The sequence below is a fragment of the Lontra canadensis genome, unplaced genomic scaffold (assembly GCF_010015895.1).
Source record: "Lontra canadensis isolate GAN:19392208 unplaced genomic scaffold, GSC_riverotter_1.0 scaffold36, whole genome shotgun sequence".
In the NCBI taxonomy this organism is placed as follows: Eukaryota; Metazoa; Chordata; class Mammalia; order Carnivora; family Mustelidae; genus Lontra; species Lontra canadensis.
Window position 1 is genome coordinate 7775038 of NW_022631030.1, and position 26001 is coordinate 7801038.

The following is a 26001-nucleotide window of genomic DNA, read 5'->3' on the forward strand; positions in this document are numbered from 1 at the left end:
GGGAGTGGTTCGTACAAAAGATGTGTCCGAGGTAGGAGCTGCAGAATCAGTGGCTGATTAGATGTAGGGAGTGGAGGAGAGGGAACTGCCCAAGCCTCTTGTGTGTTTCCTTGTTCAGACAACTAGGTGGATGGATGGAGATGCAGGTAGGCGAGCTAAGGAAGGCAGGTAAGAGTGACTTGGTGGGAGAGAGGAGCGTGGGGAGGAGAGCAGAGCCGGTTTTGCATAATGCTGTCTGGGAAGCCCCTAGGGACGCAGGGTTTTGGTGATGTCTTCTATGCATTTGGAATCCGGGAACCTAGTGCTCGGTAGAACAGTCAGGTTTGGGACAACATGTGGGTTGTTGAAGGCATGGATTTGGACGATATTGTTGGGGAAGAATGTGTAGAGAAGAGAAGGTGGGCAGAACTCTAGCAACAACTTTTCAGAGAATGGTAGAAGGGAGACCAAGAAGAGGTCAAGCAAATAGCACTTTGCGTATTGATTCCTGAAGTCCGTGGTTTCTTGGAGGGAGGGGGTTCCTCTAGGTGTTTCCAGCATTTCCGAAAGTCTGGTAGAAACCACGTAGCATGCTTTTGCAGTAACCTAAAACGTTGTTTAGAGTGTTTTAGGTTAAGAGTGACTGAAGAGAGTTTGAGGCATGTTATTAGATGCTGACCTGAGGTTCTGAATGGTAGTTATGTACCTTTGATTAAACACACACACACACGCACACGCACGCACACACGCATGTACGCATGCACCTGGATGGTTCATAGGTTAGGCGCTGGACTCTTGATTTCGACTCAGATCATGATATCAGGGTCATGAGAATGCGTGCCATGTCGGGCTCTGTGCTCAGCGTGGAGCCAACTTGGGAGTCTCTCTCTCTCTCCCTCTCTTTCCACCCCCTACTTGCACATCCATGCTTTCACTCTTTCTCTAAAAAAAAGAAAAAGAAAAAAAAAGATACACAAATTAATTGGGAGACCGCTGTTTAGTTAGACATCAGAAAGATACCTTCCAAAACATGATAGTTGTGGATTTGGTTTAAAGGTTCTTGGTGTGGGGCTCTCTGCATGTCTGGGAATGTCTCTCCATGTGCCCCTGTGAGAGGAAATCAGGGGAGAAGGGATTTTAACTCCTCATTTAGAACAGTTTAGACGAAGGATCAAGATGACTGTCAAAAAGAAGGTTTTGGGGGTTTTGCCTGGCTATGACGGGCTCAGTCAGGAGAGCAGGTGACTCTTGATCTCAGGGTCTGTTGAGTTGGAGCTCCATATTGGGTGTAGAGACTACTAAAATTAATTAATTAATTACTCTATTTATTTATGTGAGAGAGAGCGAGCAGGCACAAGCAGGGGAAGGGGCAGAGTGAGAAGCAGTTTCCCTGCTGAGCAGGGAGCCCAATGCAGGACTCTATACCAGGACCCCCCAAGACCATAACCTGAGCTGAAGGCAGATGCTTAACTGACTGAGCCACTCAGGTGACCTACTAAAATTTTTTAAAATAAGGTTTTGGGGTTATCTGTGGACAGAATGGGTTCTGGCTTGCGTTGGGTTGAGAAATCTATGGCTGTTCCTACTTCGTTCCCCAGTATGAAGGCCCTGGATTAGGAAGCAAAGGATGTCCTAAAGGCAGGGAGGTGGCACAGGTTGCTGAGAGGGTGGGGAAGGTGGGCTTGGGAGACTCCCTGGCCCAGGGTCTTGACAACTGTCAGAAGTTCTGGGAAGCATTTTGGTTGGTCACATTACTACTGATTGAGGTTTACCACTAAGTGACCTGGTTAATTTGTTTGTATCTCTTTAGAGGGCCCAAGATTTTTGCCTGTGAAGCAAAGTAGTGCTTGAGGCCAAGGAAGTAGAAGGGTGTGGGAACTAGAGAAAAGTGCAGTGTTCCTTTAAGAACCAAAGTAGAAAAGTGTTCTTAAGACCAAAGACCTTTAAACCAGCGCAAGTTCTCTTGCCCCCTTTCTTCAGAAGCCGTTTGGGGAATATAATGGGGTAAGTGTAATTATTTTAACTGTGTGCAGTGAGAGGGCTGGAATTTTAATGTAGATCAGGGAAACTTTATTCTTTGTGGAAAATATCACAGAACAGGGCATTAGAGAAAATATTTTTTTTTTCCCCAGCCAACGCTTGATTATCTGTATTCACGAGAGCCAAGGACGGGCGTGAACATTTGATCGAAACGCATAGGCAATTCAGAAAGCAAGAAACAAAAGAATTTGTAGCCTTGGGCTTCTGAACCTTTTCCTGTTGACTCTGTACTCCTACTGTCTAACTGGAGAGCTACATGCTTTCCTGCCCCTCCCCTCTTAGATGGAGAGGCTGTTTCAAGCATGAAGTACATCTTCCTCAGGTTGGGTCACTGGGAATTGGAGCCTAACAGGCAGGGTGGGGGGGTGTGGGGCCGAGGAGGACTGGCAACAGGAAAGCTTTCTTCACAGTAGCTGCTTTCTTTGGAAGGTTCACGTCTGTTTAATTCAACTTGGTATCTGATGGACTGAAATACAGTCCGCTGGAAACTCCTTGAGGTCACAGACCGTGCTTTCTGTGCTGAACAGGGCCTAGGGTACTTTCGACACTGGCATTTAGACCATGCTGGTGAACACCTGGAACTGGGTGGCAGTCTGCGGAGAGAGTGGCATCTGTGCGGATTTGAGAGTACTTGCCCAGCGGAAGATCTTTCTGGAGTGGCGGGAGTGTCCAGTGGAAATGAAACGTAAGATAGGATCTTAAGTCTTAAATAAGTGAGGGTGTGACGGACGATCCAGGGAACTGAAGCCTTAATCACTTGATCCCAGGGAGTATGCTGATTTTTGTGATAAAGGGTAGGGTGATGTAGGACCCTTGTGGGCCGAGGTTGCCAAGGAAGATTTCCTTAAGAAGGTGCTGCTTTCGAGGGTTGGTAATAGTTATAATAGTGAGTAGCCCAAGGCCAGATCCCTCTCTGAGTGTTAATTTTCACAATGCCCCAATGAAGAAGGTACCCTTGTCATCCTCATTTTATAGAGGTCGAAACTGAGTAGGTAGAGCAGTTAAGATTGGAAAAAATGCTGGCAGTCTAAAACTCCGGTCCTCAGGCCTCGTTGCGGATGGGATGAGTGAAACAAAGAAGGGAGCGCAGGAAAATATATTAACCAGGCCCAGAGAGGCGCCTGTCAGAGCTTGGGGGCTAAGTGGGGGCAGGTGGGATCGCTGGAGTGGGCGTGGGCCATGAGCAGGTAGCTTCGTTAGGGCTTTTCTTTTCTTTCTTTCTTTTTTTTTTCCCCACAAACAAAGGAGTTTGAACTTGGTTCTGAAAGGATGGGAAGTCTGCAGGATGTTAAAGCCTAAGGAAGAGCAAGGATCTAGTTTACATTTCAGGAGGACCGTCCGTGTCCAGGATGGCCTGGAGCCCGGGCCAGATTGGCAACAGGAAAAGCAGTTAGGAGCCTGTTACGGTAATCCCCACGAGGAGTGATGAGAGCCTGACCTTCAGCAGTGGCCAGAGGAGTGATGAATGGAGAGCAGGATGGACTGCGGGGATATGGGGGGCGGGAGGGGAATCTCTAGCACGTGCTGTGAGGTCACTGTGGGGGTTCCTCTCAGGTGTTAAACACTGACCCAGTGATCCCTTGTGTGGCACATGTACTGAACAAGGGCAGCGGAAACCTGCCCGTCTCGTTGGCTTTATGAGCCCAGGACTGATTCCGCGGCATTCTACCGACCTAGTGGAGTGGAGCCCTGAGGATCTGTACAAAATGCGAGGTTTCCTTGGAAGGAGGGAGAGGTGAGAAATCATTAGCAAAAGAAAAGAGGATTGTTTGAGGCCTGGTCCCCTTCCCTGAGGGGAAGAGGGAGGGGTGTCTTATGCAGATTTGGGGGCTGGAGAGGTCCTGGTGACCCATTCCCTCATTGGTGCCACTGGGAGAATTCCTGACGGAGCTGCTGGGATTCCCATTTCCAGGGGAGGTTGGAACGTGGTTTAAGTGATGCCGTTTTGGACCTGTGTTTTGTTTTTTGTGTTTTTTCCTTTTTAACACTAAGCTTGAATGAATCCTTACTTTTCGGGTACCAGGAGAGGGAAAAAAAAAATTTGGTGAATTTAGGATTGGCTGTGTTCAGTGTGAGATTCCTGTTGGACTCCAGAGAGTTCTTACCAATGCAAACGTATGATAGTATTTTTAACATTTCTTGGGGGCCTGTTATTTGCCCAGCCTTCTGTTAAGTGCTTTATTTTTATTTCTTTCTTTATTTTTTTAGAGATTTTATTTATTTATTTGACAGATAGAGATCACAAGTAGGCAGAGAGGCAGGCAGAGACAGACAGGGAAGCAGGCCCCTATGCGGGGCTTGATCCCAGGACCTTGAGATCATGATCCAAGCTGCAGGCAGAGGCTTTAACCCACTGAGCCACCCAGGCACCCCTGTTAAGTGCTTTATATTACTAAACTTGCTCCGTCCTCGAAACAGTTGTCTGGAGTTAAACAACTTAACAGATGAGGTGACGGGAGGATAGACAGAGGGAAATAGGCTGCTCTGGATGACTCAGATGAGTTTGGTCTGGAAACCTCCGTGCTGTCCAGTACAGCTTTCTGTAATGATGGGGATGTTCTGTATCTGCATTATCTAATATGGAAGCAAATGGCCACAGGTAGTTATTGAGTACTTGAAATATAGCTAGATGACTAAGGAACTGAATTTTTAATTGACTTAAATAGCCACCCGTGACTAGTGACAGCCCAGCCCCCTGCCCTGCTGTCTTTGGGAGCCATCAGTCTATCTGTCGTAACTGAAGGCTCGCGTATGGCTAAGATTCCCCAGAGACGTATTGCGGTGGATTCTTCTGTGGGTCACAGGCCTATCTGAGATTCTGGGGAGAGTTTATAAGTCATCTCCTATGAATATATACTATTCTTGCGCAGTATTTTGATAAGTAGAGGTTCATGAAACTCAGGTTCCCCTGGCATGAAGCTGGAAGAGGAAGGAACCCAACAGAATGTAAACTTGAGAATGGAAATCTTCTCTGCTTTGTTTACTATTCTGTACTTGGTATCGAGATGCCCGTTGCCTGGTACATAGTGGGTACTTGGTAATTTATTAAATGGGAGGCTGAAACAGAAGAGTCCACGAAGCTTCCTCAAAGAGAAGAGAAAAAGGCAGGACAAAACCCAAGAACCAGGAGAAGGTGGTGCCATGGAAGGCAGGAAGGGTGAGGTTTGGAGAATGGAAGGAATTCTCAATGTCAGACCTGCCTGGGTGGTCAAATGAGATGAGAGCACGACAGCTGTCCTTGACCTCTCAGTAACGGAGGTCCTGGTGGATGAAAGCAAAGAGGGGTGGGGCTGGTGTTCCCATGGCAGTGGACTAATCCATGAGTCAGTGAGTGTGGATCCAGTGGGTCTCAATCCTGGTTGCCCACCAGCATCCCTGGGAAGCTTTTACAAAGTCCACATTCCTGGGGGCGGCCTGGCTGGCTCAGTCGGAAGAGCAGGCAACTCATGATCTCAGGGTCATGAGTTTGAGCCCCACGTTGGGTGTAGAGATTACTTAAATAAATAAATAAAAGTAAACTTAAAAAATACAAAATACACATTCCTGGACAGGTTCAGACTCTGACATGGCAAGTTTGGGGAAAGGGCCAAGAAATCAGCATCACGACGCTCCCAGCTCCTGCTGATGCGGCTTTGATGAAAGTTTGGCGTGCACTGAGTCAAGTGGTCTTTTAGTAAAATATGGCCCTGGAGGAAAGGAAGGAAACTTAAAGGGGTTGAGGGAGAGCCTTATTTTTTTCTGTATGTGTGAAGACAGCCAGGGGCATGTTTAGAGGCGGAAAGAACTCAGTAGGGTAGGATTCGCGTGTTGGTACCAAGTTAAAGGATGTTTAGCTTAGTTCTGAATCCCTCAGTCTTTGTCCCGCTCCCTACCCTGCTGCAGGGTTCCGTGGGAGCCGTTCCCTGGGTGCCGTCCTGCTAACTTTGTAGACAAATGATCCGGCTTCACCCGGACAGTGTTGTTTTCTAGGGTAGTATCTGAGACTACTCAGGTATGTCGGGTTACGAAGCTGGCTGCCGTTGGCCATGCCCCAAATCACATCTGTTGACTTACTTTCTATTATTAGACTTTCCCGTACTCGTTTGCCAGATGACAAACTATTCTGCGTCCTCAGCTGCTTTGCCACCTGCCTCTCTTCCCTTGTACACCTTTCCTCCTTACGCTGAAACGGTAAATGCCAAAGCCATTTCACAGGTGGCTGTAATCCGGCATGAACACGCAGCCGCCTTCTGTTCCGTCCCTGACCCTGCTTTTTCAGGTCAGCAGCTGTCAGAACTCCCGCAAGTGTCTCTCCTCTTCCTCCCATGCACTGGACATTTCAAAATCTCTATCTGCCAAACTCACTGAAGGTTGGATCCAATCGATGTCCGCCACGAATGGTAGACCCACCAAAGCTACTGGCCGGGACACGTTCTGAGATGATCTCTGCTGTTTCTAGTGCTCACTGCCGTCATTTAAGGTATGAGGTATACCCATGCCTGACACTGAGAAAAGTTAATTTACCCCGTATCATCCTGCTAAGTGGCAGAGTCCGGACTAGGACTTGTGGGGTTCTGACTCTAAATCCTGAGTTCATGTACTGTGATGCGATTACTCGCAACGCAATCCTCAGCACTGCTCTAGAATTTGGAGGTGGGGGTGGGGCATAGGCTAAAAGAGGGGAAGGGACTTGGCCAAAGTAGAGAGTAGATAAGAAACAAAGCCAGGCCACAACCAGGTTGGTCTGTGTTGTGCCGTTTCTACTGCATCCATGGCCCAAGCTAATTTCTTTCCCCATTTTTATTAATCAAAGATCTGTATCAATCAAAGCCACTCTGAGCCTTTTGAAGCTTCCAGTTATTATAAGTCGACACTCTAGATTGCTCTGGTGACCACCAAAAGCAAAGAAATTCAGTCAGTAGTCTGCACAGCTGTAGTGTGGGTAAATGGACGGTTTCCATTAGGTTCTAGAAATAACAGCTTGCCCATCCCCATACCTGCTTGGAATCCTCTGAATCACTCAACACCCCCCCAGCCCCCATATGGAGGTTAGGAGGCTGTGACCCCTTTAGTGTTGTCTGGGGGAGAAAGAGCTATTTCTACGTACGAAGCACCCCCTCAGGAAATGTACCAAATGCAGTCTCCCTAGCAGGGAAGCTGTACTTTCCAGAGGACAAAAGGACACCCTTCTGGTGGCTTGTGGGTTCAGCCTGTACTTTCTGAAAGTGTCCCAGGTTGTTGGGGGGGAGGAAGGGCGATCAGGGGAATTATGGGAATTTACCAGCCTGGAGCTTCCTGGTCATAGTCTATGATTTTCTGTCTTCTGAGGTGTGCTTTGGCTCCGATTACAAAGTATTTTTCCCAGCTTGTGCCAGTGTTACTGGTTTAATATGACCTTCGAGGATAAGCTCCCAGTACTCGTTTGCTGGTGGAGAAGAAAACCAGGATTACGGATCTGATTTGCTTCAGCTGGTTTTCCTTCGGAATATTCCAGAATTGAAAGATGCTGCTTCCCTATCTTACTTAGTAACACACTCTAGTGTTTCAAAATTTAATTCATACAGTGATTTTTATGTGAAGCTTGCATTTACAGTAGGAGAGATTTACTTCTTTAGCCATCTTGGGGGGAACAGCGAACAATTGCCTGTACAAAGCCCCTTCCTTGAGGCTTTCAGCAGACTTTCTGTTATCCAGTGCCCAGATCCAAATCCTTGCTCAGAGTTGTGGGTTGTTTTTTTTTTTTTTTTTTTTTCCAAAAGGTTTTTCTAACAGACATTATTATCTGTTAGTGCCCTCTGCTGGACTTCCTCCATATTCTTCTTGACTTGAAGCTGGAGAGCCCAGAATGGACACCCAGGCCGTCCAAGGTCTTCATGAAAACGGAGTGGTTGGGAGGTGGCCCTTGACCTTCTGGCATTCCATATCCATGAACACCCTAGTCTGGTGTTGCTTTTTTCATGACCTCAAAAGACGGGTAGATGCATTTAGGGAGCAGAACGAGCTTCCCGGGGGGCCTGCATCATTTAAAAAGGCTCATTTAAGGGCACCCGAGTGGCTCAGTCCTTAAGCATCTGCCTTTGGCTCAGGTCATGATCCTGGGATCAAGCCCCCCATGTCAGGCTGCCTGCTCAGAGGGAAGCCTGCTTCTCCCTCTCCTGCTCCCTCTGCTTGTGTTCCCTCTCTCTTTGTGTCCCTCTCTGTCAAATAAGTAAATAAAATCTTAAAAAAAAAAAAAAAAAAAAAAGAAGGAAATGGCTCATTTAAGAGAAGAGTTAAGAGTTGATGTGAGAGGGTGAGCCAGCCCCTATCTCTGGAAATTCTGCTCAACAACATTATCTCATGGGGATGGAGTGGAGGAGTGCGTGGGTGGCCATCTCACTTTTTAAGACTGTTGAAAAGCAAGTTCCGAACATGGGAGGACAGAGGACCAGCCCCTTCCCGGGAGCTGTAAGGGAGGGGTTCTGTGTACTATAGGGCTGTTGCCACCAGGGATTCCTGCCTTTTTTTCTGGTGTCACCTTTCTGGCATGTTCCCTGCTCGCCCCCAACAGGAGTGTCTGCCCCCCTGCACCTCGTCTGTCTTCTAGTGTTGCGGCTTCACCTTGTGTGGCCAATACTCGCACCTTCTCTGGGCCTCCTTTATGTCCCCGTCTCCTAGCACAGTGTCTGGTACATAAGTGTTTGGTAAACAGAGCTAAAATAGAATGTCTTTCCTTTTTTTTTTTTTTTAAGATATTATTTATTTGAGATACAGAGTGAGCGCAAGAGAGAGGGGAGAGTGAGCAAGTACATGAGCAGGGGCAGAGGGAGAAGCAGGCTCTGCTGAGCTGAGAGCCCAATGCGGGGCTCGATCCCAGGATTATGACCTGAGCCAAAGGCAGACGCTTAACTGACTGAGCCACCCAGGCACTCCTAGAATGCCTTCTCTTCTCAGTTCCGTCTGTCCTGAATCTCTCTGAATTTCAAGTGTCCGCACTAAAAGCCTTGTTGTCAGGACAGTCTTTCTTCTTTCTCTTACTGGCCTGGTATTTTATGTTTCTGGAACATTTAGTATTTCCTTCTAAGAGTTAGGATTTTCTACCTTTTTGTTTATTTTTCTTAATTCGGGGTTTGGGGGGTGCGCAGCAGGTAGAGGGAGAAGCAGGCTCCCCACTGAGCAAGGAGCCCGATGCGGGACTCGATGTGGAACTCAATCCAAGGACCTTATTAGGATCTTGACCTGTGCCGAAGGCAGCCGTTTAGCTGTCTGAGCACCCCCACTCCCACCCCGGGCGCCCCTGATTTCCTACTCTTAAATGTAAAATATATTGCCTCTTCCTTTCCAGACTGTAAACACTGTGAGCACAGGATCCTTCCCTGACTAATGTCTTTATGGTCCAGGACCCACAAGATGATGCCTTACACCGAATAAGAGCAAGAATGACAGTAACACACACACAGCAGCTCATGGGCAGCACACACTTTTCTCCATGCTTCCCATATGTTCATTCTTTAATCTTTGCAACATCTCTGTAAGGTCAGAACTATCACCACTAACATGGACCTTCCATTTTGTAGGTAAGGAAAATGGCATTAAATCATTTGCTTGGGGTCAGGTCATGCGGGCGCAGAGGAGCCTGGATTCAGTCCCAGGCAGTGTGTTCTGGAGCCTAGACTTAAACCCGTTGCCTGATGCCACCTCCCGCTGGCACATGTGCCCACGGACCACATTACATAAATATTTGTCAAGTGCATGCAGGTTAATGTTTCTTGGTGATTTAGAACCAATAAACCGTCTGGAGGAGATCCATTGGCGCTTTCATCTCCACCATCTGAACTGCTTCTTGAGCAAGGGGCAGGCCAAAAGGGGGCACCAGAAGGTTGCTTCTAGTTTGGGTTTTGGAAGTGAGGGATGGCTTGGGTTCTGGTTTGGAAGTCAGCAGTGCCACCTAGTGGGACAGCTTGTGAACAGCCCCTCAGAATTTTTCTGAAACCCTGGTACATCGTCATTTAATTCTGGGAGCCCCTTGATTAGCTTAAAGTTTTGATTGCCAGAGAGAGGGTAGGGTGAGAAGGGAGGAACCAGGAGGAATGGAGTCAAACCAAGTCTCTTCTTTGAAGAGGCTGTAATGCTGATCTTGGGCCTCTGGGTTGGTTGACTGCCGTTGGCTGTTCCACTCCGCCTCGCACGCGCTGCTGGTGGTGTAGACTGGCTTTCCTCTCATAATGCTTGCCCGGTCTGCTTTGGAATTTGAGTTCCAGTCAGCTGTGGGTGGCCTTACCCTAGTGCCACATGTATCCCAGGTTCTGTAGGAGACTCCGTGCCCGATGCATCATAACAAGTTAGTCCCAGTGTAAGAAATCCCATTGGGTCAACAACACCGTGGCACAATTTTGTGAGGAGCAGGTTTGTTTTGTTTTAAGATATTATTTATTTATTTGACAGAGAGATCACAAGTAGGCAGAGAGGTAGTCAGAGAGAGGGGGATGCAGGCTCCCTGCTAAGCAGAGAGCCGGATCCCAGGACCCCGAGATCATGGCCCGAGCCGAAGGCAGAAGCCTAACCCACTGAGCCATCCAGGCACGCCTGAGGAGGAGTTTTTAATGGGCGAGTCTTTGAGACCTCACGAAGGGGAGGAAAAAGGAGGAGGAACCACTCCACGGGGAAAAGTAGGAACAAAAGTGGTCCGTGTAGAGTAAATGAAAGAGAAAGGACTTGTGTACACACTTGGGTTCCACCAGGCAGTTGGAGGCCGTCTGTGTTTGGTGCTCTTCTGATTTCCGGTGTATGTATGAGCTTGAAAATTTGGTACAGGTTGCTTCTAAGTTCGTTTACTTCTTGCTGAAAGAACAGAGTCTAAGAGCGTAGTGATAAGTGTGACCACAAAAAAATCACGTCCCACTTTGGGGGAGAGCGCACAGGGATGGGAGCAAGCTCTCACCCTGCCAGACTGCAGAGTTTCAGCCGACCTGGGGGTCTCATCGGAGGAATGCAGTCCCTGGAGATGAGGGATTTTTGTGCTGAGCCGTCCATCAGAGCAAGGAAACAGTTGGGTTCTACTGGAGCCTGGGTTATAGTGACATTTATGGTAATAGCAATTTATTAATAGACTCTCTGCAAAGCAGGGGGTTTGCTAGCTTTTTCTGTAAGGGTCCAGATAATAAATATTTGAGACTGCAAGTCTGATGAACTCACGACTTGCTTATTCAGCTTTGCCTCAGCTCTTCCTTGACAGGGCAGCCCCAGAGGATATGCAAATATGTGGGTGTGGCCATGTTCCAATAAAACTTTATTCATGACTCTGAAGTTTGAATTCCATAACAATTCTCGTGTGTCTGTGAGATGTTATTCTTGTTTTGACTTTTCCCCCTAACCATTTAAAAAAACAAACATCATTCTCAAAGGGCAGTAGAAAGAAACAATGGGCAGCTTCAGGTTTGGCCTGGAGGGCTAGAGTTTATTGACTTCTGATCAGATGCTTGGATTAGTTAATGAATAACAATAAAAATCGTGTGTTTAGTTAGTAGTCATAAGGTGCCTGGACAGCTTTTTTTTCCTCTCAAGTAAGATGAAAGAGGGGCGAATTCCACATAACTCCCATGGAAGTGTTTTAAAGAGCAGAGCTCTGAGCATTGAAGTCCTAGCTAGAATCCTCTCGCCTGCAGGGTGGGTGTTCAGGAGTGGAGGGATTTATCCTGTAATCCCGCCTTTATCCTCAACCTTGCTCTGCCTTCCCAGGAGGCAGAGAAGCTGCCTGCTGACCTCTGCCCCCACCAAGTGTTTCTCCCTGCTGCAGTTTCCCCCTCCCTCCCAGTCTGTACCTGCCTCTGGGGTCTCCAGGGACGTTGAAGAAGAATGGGCTTGTTACCCTGCTCTACAGATTAAGAGGCCCAAGTGTAGAAAATGCTGGAGGCATTTGCTCCCCAAGACTGTGTAGACAAGGAAGAACCAGGAACAGCAAGATCTTCCTCTTAGGCCTCAGATGTGATGGGTGGGGTTTGTACCAAATTGTGTCATTCCACCCGCGTCTGGCCTGTCTGTACATCTTGCTTAAAGTAACATGGGGGAACTTGTATCTTTGAAATTTTGTAACGTGGTTTCTTTGTCTAGATGACCTCCCCCAGTGTTGAGAAAGAAGGTAACGGTTCCTATCCTGTGTCTGTCTTCAGCAGCCAACAGAGCAGCCAGCAGAGCAGCCACGACGATGATGCCAGCAGGTTCCTGAGTCCCAGAGCGCGGGAGGAAAGGTAAGGCCAAGGGAGGAGAGAGTGGATGGGCTGAAACGTGGGAGTACAGTCGCCCTCCAGGCACTGGGGGAGAACCGTGGGCGAGGGGAGGAGGGAAGAGGGAGGAAGCGGCCAGGCCTCTGTGCTCAGATCGGGCAGAGAGATGGGATGTTCACGCAGGAAGTGAGAGGGGGCCGCGCAGACCGACGGCTTCTAAAGGCTTCTGCTGTTCAGCTGGGAGCAAGGTCAGCCTGTGGCGAACCCCAGGTCCTGGGAAGAGGCGCGAGCGGACTTGGCTTGAGGCGTGTATTAGTGGCTGCGTGCAGTGTGGACAGGTCCGATGTGTGACAGCGGAATAGCAGGATGGAGGTGGACTGTGGGCGTTAGAGGTCAAGGAGGGTGGACAGGCAAGGGGCAGTGAGCATGAGGCCCCGAAGTGCTGGCTGGAGGGTTCGCGGTGCAACGAAGTTAAACGCTCAGGATGTGAGGACCAGACTCTGCTCCGTGGAGGGCCTGTGCGGTGGGCGGACGGGTCTGTTGTGGCAGGTGAGGCTTCGGTGCCCGTTGTGGCAGGCGAGGCTTCGGTGCCCGCGAAGGGTGACTGGCCTGATGTTAACTAACGAGAAAGAGGTCTTCGTCGGGACACCACAGGGCTCTGCTTTTGGTCGTGCTCTGTCTACTGCTTTTGTCAACGCACTGGATGAGGAAGGAGAACGTACCTCTACATCATTTATCAGACTTAGGGCAGACACTGAGCGGGGATCGAGAGAGAAGACGGAGGCCGACCGACTCAGGATTGAGTATTTCAGATGGAACAATGGGTGCAGACGACAATTTTTTTTTTTTTTAAAGGAAAGGTGCTAATATATTTATATTTAGTACTTAAAAATCTATATTAGAATAGTTTCTTTTTTAAATTTTATTTGTTTATTTGATAGAGCACAGGCAGGGGGAGCGGGACAAGGAGAAGCAGGCTCCCCCCTCTGAGCAGCGAGCCTGATGCAGGGCTTGATCCCAAGACCCTGAGATCATGACCTGAGCTGAAGGCAGAGGCTTAACCCACTGAGCTCACCCAGGCGCCCCCTAGAATAGTTTCTTAAATGTAGGATTTAGGATTATCGTTGAAAGTCCAGATTTGCTCATTAAAAAGAGAAAAAGACCTCACTGGTCTGTACTACTTGGATTATAACTGGTGTATCATGTCCAGTTCTTTGGAAGTAGATACTGATAAATGAAGAGTCCAGAAGGAATGGTCGGGTTGATAACGTATTATAAGGACCGGTAGAAGGAAGAGTGGCTTAGCCTGGAAAGCAGAAAGTTCACGATGAGTAGAACACCACTCTTAAAGTACCTGAAAATCTAAGACATAGAGTGAGAGGCGGAGAGATCCTAGTGAGAAGGATTCCAGCTCAGGATAAGGACAAACGCTGTGATGACAGTGTATCCCTTGGGTTCCAGCAAAAGCTGCATGGTGTGTCATAAGGGGAGCCCCTCTGGCCAAGAGCGTGGGCCTTGGGGAATCCTTGTACTTATCTCTTTACATTATAAAGTTGTGTAGTTCTTGGGGTGCCTGGGTGGCTCAGTTGTTAAGCATTTGCCTTCGGCTCAGGTCATGATCCCGGGGTCCTGGAATCGAACCCCACATTGGGCTCCCTGCTCCACGGGGAGCCTGCTTCTCCCTCTCCCACTCCCTCTGTTGTGTTCCTTCTCTCGCTGTCTCTCTCTCTCTGTCAAATAAATAAATAAAATCCTTTAAAAAAGTTGTGTAGTTCTACCCCAGTTCTCAAGTATCAGTCCAGCTTATCAACTCAAACAGAGCAGATAGAAGGCAAAGGGCCACCAGGGGCAAAGACTAATCATTCTTGTCAAGATGCTTAATCAGTGACGATCCCATGGCAGTTCTGTCTGTCTCTTGAGTGGCCTACCCTCCCTTTCCATTGCTTTTTTGGAATTCATCCACCATACTCACAAAATTAGCAGGGACCCATGAGTTCCCTTGGCCCAGCTCCCTTCCCTGTGCTTGGGTGTCAAACATCTCCTGAAGTGTCCTGTCCATTTCTGGTCATAGTGTCTTCTGTTGGTCCAGATGGTCCTTGTCCAGCAGCATTCTGACTGGTAGCTCCTCGACTCCTTTTATCTCGGCTGCTTGGGGGCCTTCCTCGGAGAGAGGGAACAGGTGGTGAGTTGTGGACTCTACATTTTTTCCCAAGGCAACTTCAGCTCTTCCTCTAGGACATGACTGCTTGCCAACTAGAGAGAGCCCTGCCTTTTGTTTGCTCTTTGGGATTGTATATTGCCATAAATTCTGTTCTAGCTTCTTCTCTGCCCCCTTCCTCAACCAAATGCAATGTTACAGCAGGTCTCCAGTCAGAACCTCTGCCCAGAAAAGTCATCTAGATGTCTTCCCTGCTCCTTCCCACTCCCGGCCCCATGACGGCTCCCTAACTCTTCATGGTGGACAGTGGATATAATTTTGCATCAGCTCACCTTGGACAGTACGGGAAACAAAATCTGATCAGAAGTATGCTTCCCGTGGTGGTCCCTGCAGACCCTTGCCTCGGAAACTCAAGACTGGAATGCGTTCACCATGGCCATTCTGAATGAAGTCTTTTTTCTCTTCGCATCCAGTTGGTTCTCCTGGAGAGAATAGGTCCTCGGAGTGCTAATTAATCACCAGCCTCGGTTCACAGCAAACCCTCAACACTCTACCCCTAACCCTTCCTCTAATATGTTTTTACCCAATTAAGAGACTCTCTGGGGCGTTTCGGATGCTGGCCCGTGTTCTCCTGGCCTGGGTCAAGCATGAGATCCAAACCCTGGGGAGATTGTCAGCAGTGGCGAGGGTCTGGCTCCTTGCTCCGGGCCCCCATCTGATGGATGGTGCGCCCTGCTGGTTGTGGTGGCATTTCCCACAGAGGCGAGGCCTTTGTGTGACCTGTATTCTCGTGACTCCCCTGGGAGGCTGCTGAGCAGGTATTACGGATCGAAAATGGTCAGGTAGGAGGCGGGTAGCCTAGACCCTTTTCTGTGGTTGCCCCTACTTCTCCATACCATGTGGTCAGTTCCAGGATGAGGGACAGTTTCACAGAACAGGCAAAAAAGGAAAAAAAATGAACATCAATTACTTGTGTCTTAAAGATAAAAATTCTAATCCTTCAGTATGATGTACACTTTCAGCTGTTAAGTAAGACACCAATTTTTCTTTTTCTTGTACAAGGTTCAGAATAGATGGGATATTTAGAGACAAACTAGGGCCCGTCTGGTAGTTTAACAAATGTCCACCCGATGGCAAAGGAGGAGATGCCACAATAGGGCATCCAAACCCAAGGGCTTCTGAGAGTTTTCCTCCTCATTCACATCAGTGTTGATTCCTGAAGGAGAAAGCCTTTGGGTCTGTAATAGGGGCAGGTCGGTGGGAGGGTGCAGGGAGGCAATCATTTCCTGGGCATGTGTGCATCAAGAAGAGTTGATTTCAGGAAGAAAATCAGAAATGAGGACTGTCTCAGAGACAGGAACTCAGGTTTCCAGTAGAAAGAATAGACCCACCTTCTCCAAAGTCTGTATGTGTGTGTGTGTGTGCGCGCGTGTAATCAAATGTGGGATAGTAAATTTATTTTCATGCTTCTAGGTGAAGCCAGGGATACCCTTAAAAAACACTAGTTCCCAGGTTCAGCCCAAACCGGACCAACTGTCAGGGTTTCTCACATTGCCATATCTTTATTTCATACATTCACGTGATGGTAGGAACTGTCAAAGCCAGAGCTGTAGAAAAAGGAGCTGTTTCACTGAGGACGGTTTATACACAGTGTTAGTTTCAACAGAACTCGGTCCTGGTTGACCAGAAGCCTTTCCGTGTAGGAGGATGGAGCCCTGGGCAGGGCTGGGATGTAACCAAGCACCAAGGCTAGGCTGCCTGGGTTCATGTATCTGTCCTTGCATGCAGTGTGTGTGCCCCAAACCTTCGCTAAGTGTCTGCAGGATGCTGGGGAGCCTGCTGGAGTCCAGGCTGCAAGATGTGTAGCGGCTCAGGGCGCCTGGGTGGCTCAGTCCATTGAGCGTCTGACTCTTGGTTTCAGGACAGGTCATAATCTCGGGGTCATGAGATCAAACCCTGTGTTGGGCTCCACGCTCATTGGGGAGTCTTCTCCCCACCCCTGCCAGCTCCTGTGCACGTGTGTGCCCTCTCTCTCTTTCTCTAAAACAAATGAATAAATCTTAAAAAAAATAAAAAGATGTCTAGAGGCTCACTGCTGGTGGGCATCATGGTGTTCTAGAAAGAGTGAAATCCCTGAAGTCAAAACGGACTTAGGATTGACTCCCTTCTTCCTTATTACTCACATCTTTAGAAGCAACTTACTCACTTTTGCTCAGCCTCAGTTTACTCGTTTGTAAAAGTCTTTCCTTGAGAGGAATAAATGAGATAACGTGTTAAGTGCCACCCTGTTCATAGTAGGTGCTTAGTAAGAGATACCTGCTATGACGAGGATGGCATGAGATTTCACTTCCTAATGATCTGTGCTCTGCTGTCCTTGAAGAAGCAGAGACAGGGAGGGGACTTCTAGAATATTGATCGCCCTTAAAATGTCAAATGTGGACACCAAGGATAAAGAGATGAAGGCATGGGATTTCCCCTTGAGCATTTTCTTGTCTCCTGGTGAGACGTTCCCATAAGTATGCAAATATAATAGAATGTGATAACAGACACGGGATTTCGTATAAAGTAATAAAACTAAAGAATTTGGACGCTAAAGTGCCTAACTGGTATGAATCTTGCATGCGCTTTGAAATGTAATCCTCTCGGGCGCCTGGGTGGCTCAGTGGGTTAGGCCTCTGCTTTCGGCTCGGGTCATGGTCTCGGGGTCCTGGGATCGAGTCCCACCTCAGGCTCTCTGCTCGGCGGAGAGCCTGCTTCCTCCTCTGTCTCTCTCTCTGCCTGCCTCTCTGCCTGCTTGTGATCTCTCTCTGTGAAATAAATAAATAAAATCTTTAAAAAAAAAAAAGAAATGTAATCCTCTCAACAACCCTGTCACATAGGGGCTGTTACTATCTTTATGTTAGAATGTAGGGAATGGAGGCTCAGTGGAGGCCCCAGATTTGTTGCAAAGTAGCACAGCCACTGTACTTGGGGTGAGGGCAGGGGAGAGGGAAGAGGGGGCCGGGGAACCCAGAAAGGCTCCACGGAAGGAGTTGTGCTCCGCTGAGAGCTGCAGGCTGAGTAGGAGTCTGTCCATGGGCAGCATTCCCAGGCGAGGGAACAAGACGTACATAAGCACGGAGGTGGGAGAAAGGCGTGTTCAGGAACTTCAAATACTTGAGCATCACTGCCGATCAAGGCCAATGGTGGGGAGCTGGTGAGTGGCTAGTCCTCATCTTTGCCCAGGTAGGCAGGTACGTGCCTCACCACGCCATAGCCTGCCATGACAGAGTGGGCTTCTTTATAGAGGAGGAGAAATGAGGGAGAGATTCTGAGCACGGGGGTTCCTAGGTCACCTAACAGAGACTCTTGGGGAGAAAAGTCATTTTGGTCCTACTGGGAGAGGTGGATTTAGGGGGCTCATGTTGAAGGCAGATAGGGAAGGAACCTGACAATTATTTACCCATCTGGTCCCTATTTAACACATTTAGTGAGCACATAATATATGCTAGCTACTCTTACAGGCGTTGGGGGCTGCAGCCATGAACAGGTAAGTGTTAGGCTAAGTGTTGTCTCCCCTCTCATGGTGCTTATGTTGTAGTGGGTGGAAATAGGTATCAACAAACAAGTGAATAAGAAAGCATCCAGCAGTAGCAGTGGTTATAAAGAAAATGGGAAAGGGTGGTACAGTGGACCAGAGCTTTTTGGGGTAACACTAAGGTGGGTGGGAAGGGACAGCTTACTGACCTGGTGACATTTAAGCCAAGATCAGATGAAGGCGTTTCTGAATTAGACTAGCGAGGACAGAAAAGGAGGAACTGGTTGAAGAAGAAACGTGTTAAGTAGGTTTGACAAAGCTTGCCTATAGCTGGGTTGAGGAGGGCACCTGGTGTGAACCTAAGCTCTCTAGCAGGGGCAACAAATAAAAGGCAGCACAGGCCAGAGGTTAAATTCCTGCCTGGGCTCTGATGGTGCTTCCAAGTGCATGATATGTCATCCTGGGCAAACCACTCCACCACTGTGCCTCAGTCTCCTTATCTATAAAATGGGTATGGTGATGATTCATACCTCATGAGTTACTGGGAGGAGCTTGTGTGTTTGTGTCTATGATAATTAGCATAGCACAGTGCCTGGTACATGGCTCGTATTATATATTTGCTTGCTATTGTTATTAATATTATATTTATCATTATTAAGACGTTGAGTAAAGCGGGAAGAATTTGAAGAGCAGGGGTGGTGGTGAGTTTAACTTAGACACGTCGAGTGTGTAGGTGGGGAGAGAAACCAGCCAGTTGGCTATACCTGTTTAAAGCTCAGGAGACAGAGCTGATATATTTTTTTAAGATTTTATTTATTTATTTGACAGACAGAGATCACAAGTAGGCAGAGAGGCAAGCGGGGGGTGGGGGGTGGGGAACAAGCTCGCTGCTGAGCAGAGAGCCCGATGCGGGGCTTGATCCCAGGACCCTGAGACCATGACCTGAGCTGAAGGCAGAGGCTTTAACCTACAGAGCCACCCAGGCGCTCCCAGAGCTAATATTTTTTTAAAAAGGATTTTATTTATTTTTATGACAGAGAGAGCACACCTACAGGGGGAACAGCAGGTAGAGGGAGAAGTAGGCTCCCTGCTGAGTAGGGAACCCAATGCGGAGCTCTGTCCCAGGACCCTGGGATCATGACCTGAGCTGAAGGCAGGCGCTTAACCCACTGAGCCACCCCGGCATCCCGAGAGAACTAATATTACTTGTTTGGAAATGAAAATGTAGTCAAGGCAAGAGTCTTAGGGTCAGCAGAGTGTAAGCAGAAGGCAAAGAAAGAAGGAATTTGCAAAATGTTGCCCACTGCAGCTGGGAAAAGTAGGAGACAGAAATAACAGACTCGGAGCGCCTGGGTGGCTCATCGGGTTAAAGCCTCTGCCTTCAGCTCAGGTCATGATCTCAGGGTCCTGGGATCAAGTCCCGCATTGGGCTCTCTGCTCAGCAGGGAGCCTGCTTCCCCCTCTCTCTCCCTGACTGCCTCTCTGCCTACTTGTGATCTCTGTCTGTCAAATAAATAAATAAAATCTTTAAAAAGAAAAAAAAAAGATGGTGCTTACCTTACCTGCCTCTTTCCTCTTTGATTCTGCCTTCTTGAGTCTGTTCTTCCTTTTTTTTTTTTTTTTTTTTAAGATTTTATTTATTTATTTGAGAGAGCGTGAATGAGAGGGGCAGGGAGAGAATCTGAAGCAGATTCCACGCTCAGAGCTCAACGTGGGGCTCAATCCCACAATCGCAAGACCATGGCCCGAGCCAGAACCAAGCGTTGGATGCTCAGCTGACTGTGTCCCCAGGGGGGCCCCTCGAAATGGGATCTTCTGCAGTGACCGTTCAGAGGTCTCTGGTAACGAAAGAGCAGTTTTAGAAGTGCGTAGGTGAAGGGAGGAAGAAGAGAGGAAGCAAAGAGAGTTTATTCTAGGAGTTTTTCCGGGAGGAAGAGATGATACCTAGAGGAGAAGGCAGGGGTGACTGGGGAGAAATTGTTTTAATAAAGGGAGACACAGCCCTTTTTATTTTATTTATTTTATTTATTTGAAAAGAGACAGAGATCACAAGTCGGCAGAGAGGCAGGCAGAGAGAGAGGAAGGGAAGCAGGTTCCCCACTGAGCAGAGAGCCTAACGCGGGGCTCGATCCCAGGACCTTGAGATCATGACCTGAGCTGAAGGCAGAGGCTTTAACCCACTGAGCCACCCAGGCACCCCGACACAGCCCTTTTTAACTCTGAAGTGGAAACCGGTAGGTCAATGGTGTGAATTTGAACAGAGGATGTGGTTCATTCAAGTGCTCAGTAAACACTTAGCCATTGTGCGTTAGCCACTCACTGAGTTCCCAGTCTCGTTGAAGAGACAGGATAAACAGCACTGAGGGTATGACTTACAAAGTACAAACCTGGATGTGGGCATTGAAGGAAGGGTTCCAGGAGCTCGCATGTGTCCATGGACTGGACAGAGGATGGAGGGGGCAGGGTGAGGATGGAGGGGTTGAGCTAAGACTGGAAGGGAAGAGGAGTTTGAGGTGTGCAGGAGGCAGATGACACGGGGTGGGGTTGGGGGGCATGACAAGGGCTTGAGTCTTTATGTGGAGAGCACCCAGAAGCCACTGCAAGTCTTTTTTGTTGTTGTTCTTTAAAGATTTTATTTATTTATTTGACAGATCACAGGTAGGCAGGCAGAGAGAGAGGGGGAAGCAGGCTCTTTAAGAAGGGAGCTGACAGCATCAGATTTGCATTCTGAAGATTGCAGTGTGGAGGAAAGGTGGCTGCAGAGGGAGTGAGCACATGGGGAAGCCCAGAGGCCATTGCAGTAGAGTCCAGTTAAAGGATATTGGTGGCTTGGACTTGGGATGGTAGTTGTGGAGGGGGAAAAAAAAAAAGAAAGATAAGAAGTAGATGAATTCAGGATACATTTTAAGGGGATTCAAATGTCCAGGACTTTGTGATGGATTGGATTTAGGGTGTGAGAAGGGAGGTCTTGGGAGTTAGTTCCAGGATTCCGACTTGGTCAGCGGGCTCGTGGCCCTTACGGGAGATAAGGAAGCAAGGTTTCAGAGGAGGCAAGGAAAGATCTCGATCACAGGTGGAAGGATTGGCCTGGACCAGATCCTAATGGAAGTGGATGTAAGTGAGTTCCCATGTCACGTGGCAGGAAGGTGAGGGGGTGAATAGTGGCAGGACCTGTCTTCTCTGAGTCGTGGGAAATGAGATGATTTCCTAAGATCAAAGGAGGGGGAATGAGAATTGTGTGAGCTTTGGGTATGGTTAATTTGGGGATTTCTTTTTTATTTTTTTTTTTAATTTTTTAGAAGATTTTATTTATTTATTTATTTGACAGAGAGAGAGAGAGATATCACAAGTAGGCAGAGAGGCAGGCAGAGAGAGAGGGGGAAGCAGGCTCCCTGCTGAGCAGAGAGCCCAATGCGGGGGCTCGATCCCAGGACCCTGAGATCATGCGTGACCTGAGCCGAAGGCAGAGTCCTAACCCACTGAGCCACCCAGATGCCCCAGTTTGGGGATTTCTTGCATCACCTTTTCTCTCACTCGCAGGAAAGGTGTTCCCGTCTTACCTGTCTCCCCGGAACTCACCTCGTTTCTTCCAGGTGCGCTAGGGAGGGCACGTGTTATGGGACCCGTTTTATAGGTGGAGTGCTGGGCTGTGGTTCGTTTGTCCAGCACTTCCCTCGTGGTTGTGGTTCGTTTGTCCAGCACTTCCCTCGTGGTTTGCACTGTCCGGTTCACTTCTCTGTCTCCCCCCACACCGGCCCACGAGACCCCGGAGGACAGAGACCGTATCTCTTCTGTCTGGCACAGAGGAAGCGCTCCACAGATGCTTGTGGAATTCACGAGTGAACAGATGGAGAAACCAAAGTAATGGAATTTCAGGCCAAAGGCCAGGCCTCCGGAATTGCAGGCTCAACTGATTTCAGCTCGGGTCTAGCCACCAGAATGGAGAGCCTCCTGGTAGAAGGAAGGATACTTTCAGTTCTGCTTCTTCTAGACCAGAAATTGTCCCCAGACAGCCTACTTCCAGAGTGCTCGAGCTCCATCTGCGTGCCCGGCCCCCAAGGTCCCTGCGGCCCAGCGGCCGCTCAGGTGACCTCTGCAGTCGGCTCCCTCAGCACAAGGACAGAGCCCAGTACAAACCCTCTGGGAGCGGGGCCCGCCGGCCCTCCCCCTCCAGCTGACATCACAGGCAGGTAGAGCTCCAGCCTCCCTGTCTGAGGACAAAGAGGAGGAGGAAACTCACCAAGTGCCCAGAGCACTGCCAGATGTGGGAAGATGGAGGAGGGCCCTGTTTGGAGCTGTGGCTTGGGCCAACGCCAGAGGGGATCCTGGTGACACGGAGCCTCGGGCTCTCCTGCCCCGGGCCCTGTGCCTGCCCGGGTCTTGGATCGCCCAGCAGGGCTGGGAGGGCTTGTGGGCAGGTGTTCCGGCCGACAGTTGTCAGAGCTGCAGAGGCCAAGTCCCGTCCAGGTGGCTCTGGAGTGAGCCCCCAGCCCTTAAGGTCCCGGCTGCCATGTGGTGGGCCCTCCCCTGAGCCCAGCATGGTACAGAATCTGCACTCCGAGGCTGTTTCTTGCAGCGCGGCCGTCAAGCAAGCCTGTCACTACCACGTCTCCTCCCTGAGGAAAAAGCTGTCCTTTCTGCGAGCCAAGTAGGTGGCAGGGGACCCCCGACCCCCCCCCCCCAAGGGTGAGAGTGTGACCAGTTGGCCCTTGGGCTGGTTGGGGATGACCGGGGGCTCTTCACAGAGGCAGCTTTCGGGGTTGGCTCTCATGTTTGGGGCTCTTGTAGTTCTTTGCCAGGGGGGACGGGTCCTCAAGAAGGGGGGAGGAGTGATCTGTTGCAAGAGGCCGAAGGCAAAGGATAGAAGGGTGCCGCCAGCTGAAGCTGGGTGGCCCTTCGTCGGAATGGATGGAATGCTTGACGGGGCCTTACTGGGTCTGCCCAGGGGGTTAGTGGCTCTCCTGGTTTTTCATAACCGGCCAGGGAGGATTGTCTCTCCCTGTGGTAAATTACTTCAGTTGGTAAAGAACTTGGAGGTCGTAAGAGAGAGGTGCTGTGGAGGGTGATGTATTCTAACTGGCGTCTCTGGGGTGCTGATCATTTCCTTCCAGTGACAGGGAACCTGTGAGGGAGGCATTCGGAGGTGTGGACGTCACGGGTTCACTTCTTAGAGGTAGTCACTGGGGCCTCTGCCCCGACCCCAGAGCTGCTCGAGTAGGCAGCCGGGGAGGTCAGAGGATAAGTGGGGTGGGGGGTGCTCTGTCCCAGTGTGGCGCCCCCCTCGCTGGCAGAACCGTGGGCAGGGGCTCCGTGGTGGCCATGCCCCCTTGGCCTCTGCAGCAAGAAGAGGAGAGGAGGTGTCCTAGAGGAGAAAGACGCTCCAGCCCCCAAGGCCAGAGGGGAAACTCAGAGGCTGACAGCTGTTGGAGAGGGGGGGCATGTAAGCTTATGGGCAGGTTTCTGGGTGTGTTTTTGTGAAGAGGAATATAGCAGTAAGGGGAAGGAAGGATGGACAAGTGGAGGGAGGGTGGTGAGAGACTGAATAGATTTCAGAGGTCAGTTGGGGCTGGAGGTGTTGTCGATGACTTGATCTGATTCTCTCACACAGGCCCGTGTGCAAACACCCACAGGCGTGGCTGCCCGTGAGTGCTTAGCCGTCTTTTGATAAGAGTTGTCTCCCCTGGGGTGTTCTCATGGCAGAATTTTGGAGGACAGTGAACAGAGACTGAGTCCCTTACTCTTACGAGGTGACTTCTCAGGTGCCGACCGCCCAGGTTACCTGCACACAGCAGACATCTGACACGCGATGGCCGAATGAGGGATTCCCCCTGAGATGCCCTGTCACTGCTGGTGACAGAGGCCAGCTTCCCTCTGGGGTCCTGTGGAACTCAGGAGCCTGTTGGAGACTCTATGACCTTCGGCGGCTCCCTGGCTCTAGCACTTACTGGCTATGGAGCTCTCACAAAATCATTCTGGCCTCTTTGAACGCTTCCTTCCTTAAGAATGGAAACACGGGGGGTGCCTGGATGGCTCAGTCAGTTAGGTGTCTGCCTTTGGCTTGGGTCATGATCTCGGGGTCCTGGGATCGAGTCCCGCATCGGGCTCCCTGCTCAGCGGGGAGCCTGTTTTTCCCTCTGCCTGCCGCTCCCCCTGCTTGTACTCTCTTTCTAGTAAATAAATAAAATCTTAAAAAAAAAGAAAAGAACAGAGACAATTGTATCTACTTTGTGGAGACTGGGGGGTTCAAAATGAGATAAAATGGGAGAAGGTCTAGCCCTGTGTCTGGATACAGTAAATGATATGATAGATCCTTTTTGTTGGCAAATGGTAGCCTGGAGCCAAGCCTGTGAGTAAGTGGAAGGGGAGTTTTGAGCTCCTGAAAGCTGTCTGTCCGTGGGAGGACTTGGTTAGGCTAAGGCAGGGGAGGCCAGTCACATAAACCTGGGTCCTCACTTTCCCAGCTGATTTCCGTCTGAATGCTGATCGTGTTGTCACTGTATGTATCTGTTGGCCTGGTGGTCATGTCTCCCCCACTAGGGCCCAAATCTCACGAGAGCAGGGGGACAGTCTGGTTCACTCACTAGTGTGTATCTGACACGCATTGCAGTGCCCGACACACACTAGGTGCTCAGTGAAGATTGGTTAATGAGTAACTGTCTAAGGCTTTTTGCTTTTTTTTTTTTTTTTAAGGATTTTATTTGTCGTAGAGAGAGAGCACAAGCAGGGGAGCAGCAGGCAGAGGGAGAAGCAGACTCCCCTCTGAGCAGGGAGCCCGGTGTGGGGCTCCATCCCCAGACCCCCGAGATCATGACCTGAGCCAAAGGCAGACACTTCACCGACTGAGCCACCCAGGCATGCCACTGTCTAAGGCTTTTTGCCAGCTCTCACATTCTGTGATCACAGGATTGTGTAGCTGTGCCCCAAACTGAGGGCCACTGACTAACCTTTCTGTGTCTGTTAATATTTGTGACATTTTCATGGTCGCGGCCAGTGGCTTGTGACTGCCCCTCCTATATTCTTCGGATCCACATACACCTCTGGTTAGGTGACGGCGTGGTCTTGGACAGACCGCACACATGGTGTTGGAACAGGAGAGAGAAACACCTTATTTTAGGTCTGGGCAGAGAAGCGAGTGGGCACTCCTGTCTTCCCCTCCCTCCCCGAGTTCCCAGTTCGTAGCTCCTCTTTGGCAGGCCTGGCTGGGTCTGTGGCCGTCAGCAGAACTGTCTGCAGGTGTAACCGTCACCTGCTCCGAGTTCCTCCTACTCCAGCATTTCTCCTTTCCTGCCTGAGAAAGGGGGCTGTTAATTATAGCTCGGCAAACTGTGCTATCTTGGCCAATGCCGGAGTTGGGATCTGGATTTGAACAACCGGCAGGCAGGCAGATGGTAAACCCCGTTCCCCAGCTTCCCCACCTCCTGCTGGGGAGAAATCCCATCCTCCTACCAGTGGGAGTGGAGAAGGAATGTGAGTGGGTGGCAGTACCCCGGGGGCTCGGCCGAGACTCCACCTGCAGCTTGCCCTGCCCTGCTGCCTCCTTTGTCTCCCTCTTATCCAGTCTTGAGGTGCACTTGGAGGCCAGAATCCCGGAGTTCTCCTTCGAGCATGTTACTGACGAATAATGGGGAATAATGGGAGCTCAGAGCACCTGTTTGCGGAGACCACGCCCTGCTTTCCCTTCGAGGCGATGAATAAGTCATTGTACCAGAAGTTGATACTCTAACTTGGTTGCAAACCTGAGTCAGTGAAACATTTTTGAGCTGTTTCCACCAATATATATACATATTTCCACCAATATACACAAACACACACATGTGTGTATATACACGCATATACACACACGTACATATATGCATACATATATATGCACGTGTGAATGCATTTATATAAGTTACATACATGCACTGCTGTACTGAATATTTTGCTCATTATGTAATTAAGCAGACGTTTTAAAAGGATGAGATAAAAAGAAATAGAGATCTATGCAAGTTCTTTTTTTTTTAATATTTTATTTATTGATTTGACAGAGAGAGATCACAAGTAGACAGAGAGGCAGGCAGAGAGAGAGAGAGAGAGAGGGAAGCAGGCTCCCCGCTGAGCAGAGCCCGATGCGGGACTCGATCCCA

The 26001-nt window shown here is 49.4% G+C and overlaps 1 protein-coding gene across 11 annotated transcripts in view; it reads left to right on the plus strand.

The window, feature by feature from the left end:
- The window catches only part of GRAMD1B (GRAM domain containing 1B), a 242103-nt gene that overhangs the window by 96345 nt on the left and 119757 nt on the right, over positions 1-26001 (plus strand). For 9 of the 11 annotated variants that reach the window (XM_032868780.1, XM_032868783.1, XM_032868787.1 and 6 more), the window contains exon 2: positions 12147-12224. The exons of 1 other annotated variant lie outside the window; for it this stretch is intronic. In XM_032868780.1, coding sequence (XP_032724671.1) covers positions 12147-12224 — 78 coding nt within the window. Of the gene's footprint in view, positions 1-12146; positions 12246-12284; positions 12325-26001 lie in introns of those variants that run through there. One more of the 11 variants, XM_032868789.1, reaches the window with a different exon arrangement.